At 29.2% G+C, this 1,782-nt stretch overlaps 1 protein-coding gene across 1 annotated transcript; it reads left to right on the forward strand.

Moving 5' to 3' along the window:
* Positions 1-241: 241 nt before the first annotated feature.
* On the forward strand, positions 242-1,018 carry LOC111035086. Its single transcript, XM_022316597.1, has one exon. It carries the CDS (start codon positions 242-244, stop codon positions 1,016-1,018), a length of 777 nt encoding a protein of 258 aa, XP_022172289.1.
* Positions 1,019-1,782: the final 764 nt, after the last annotated feature.

Below are 1,782 nucleotides of genomic sequence, written 5' to 3' on the forward strand. Positions count from 1 at the left end.
AATAGTGATTTGAAAGGTGTTATGCCATTAGATGACAACCATAGTGATGAGTGATGACACTAATAATATATGTTTGAATCTGAGTAGTTCAAGTACCATGCCTACCTCAGATGTTTCTAAACAAGTACATTTTACTAATTATTTATTTTGTTTAATAAAATTTAATGAAATATTTATTATTTTTTTTTTTTTGTATTTTCCTGACAAATTAAATTAGAAAAATATAAGTTCATCTTTTTTGATGGCTAGTAAACCCTCTACAAATGATTCTCCTGGTCGATTATTTTTAAAGCGAGGAATAACTCATTTTTCAACTGCAATGCAGGCAAAAAGCAAAAAAGTTAAGATGTTGCAACAAACGGTAAGAAGACAAAAGCAAAAAATTAAAAGTCTCAGTAGCATAATTGAACAATTAAAGAATGAACATTTATTGAATGAAGATGCCAGTGATGTTCTTATTGAAAGTTTTGGTAAGCACCAAGATTTAATTACAAATTGGAGAAGAAAAAATTTAGGCTTAAGTATTAAAGGAAAGTATAGTCCGCTTGTTCGCCAGCTCGCTTTATCTTTGCACTTTTATTCATCAAGGGCTTATGAATTTGTTAGAAAAGAATTTAATACTGTATTACCTCATTCTCGAACACTAAGTAAATGGTATGCTCACATAGATGCAAATCCTAGCTTTACAAAAGAATCATTGAAAATGCTTTCACTAAAACAAAAAAACTCTAACTATCCGATAATCTGCAGCTTAGAGTATGATGGAACTAGTTACTATGGGCGTGTAGATCTTGGCAATAATTTAAATACTGATAGCTTAGAAATGGCTAAAGAATGTTTGGTTTTTATGGTGGTGTCAGTGAACGAAAACTGGAAAATTCCAATTGGCTATTTTTTAACTTCTGGATTAAATAGTTCACAAAAATCTGAACTAGTTCGCCATGCTTTAGATTTATTATTAGAAACTAAAATTATTATGACTAGCTTAACATACGATGGATTTTCAACAAATTTATAAATGTCTAAACTTTTAGGTTGTAATTTTTATGTCGATAATTTAAATACAAAACTAAGAGCTTGCTCTAAAAATAATGCTAATGCAGAAGTTGTCGTTTTATTGGATGCTGCACACATGGTTAAGCTTATCAGAAATGCTTTTGGCGAAAGAAAGTTATTTAAAGATATGGATGATAATTTGATCGATTTTAACTATATTTATCAATTATTTATACTACAGGAACAGGAAGGGTGTCATTTGGCTAACAAACTGAGAAAAAAACACATTTTTTTTTTTAAGCAAAAAATGAAGGTGAAGCTTGCTACTCAATTATTAAGTCGTGCAGTAGCTGACGCATTAAAATTTTGCAAATATAATTTAAGCCTCCATGCATTTTTTGGAGTTGATGCTACTGCGAAATTCATAGAAATATTTAATGATGTATTTGATATTTTAAATACAAGAAGTTGTATTGAAAAAAAAAGCTATTTGTCGAGAAAATTTTATGGATATTTATGATTTTACCTCAAAATTTACAGAGTACATTAGAGGACTGCGTATTCAAAATACAGATGTTCCAGTTTTAAATTCAAACAGAAAAACTGGATTTCTTGGATTCATAATCTGTTTGAATTCATTGTTGAATCTGTATAGAACTTTAATATTTCCAGAGAAATTAGATTTTATAAGAACGTACAAACTTAGCCAAGACCACTTAGAGCTATTCTTTGAAAGTATTAGATCTCAAGGTGACCATAATAATAATCCAACAGCAAAACAATTTC

Source organism: Myzus persicae, unplaced genomic scaffold (genome assembly GCF_001856785.1).
Source record: "Myzus persicae strain clone G006 unplaced genomic scaffold, MPER_G0061.0, whole genome shotgun sequence".
Taxonomy (NCBI): Eukaryota; Metazoa; Arthropoda; class Insecta; order Hemiptera; family Aphididae; genus Myzus; species Myzus persicae.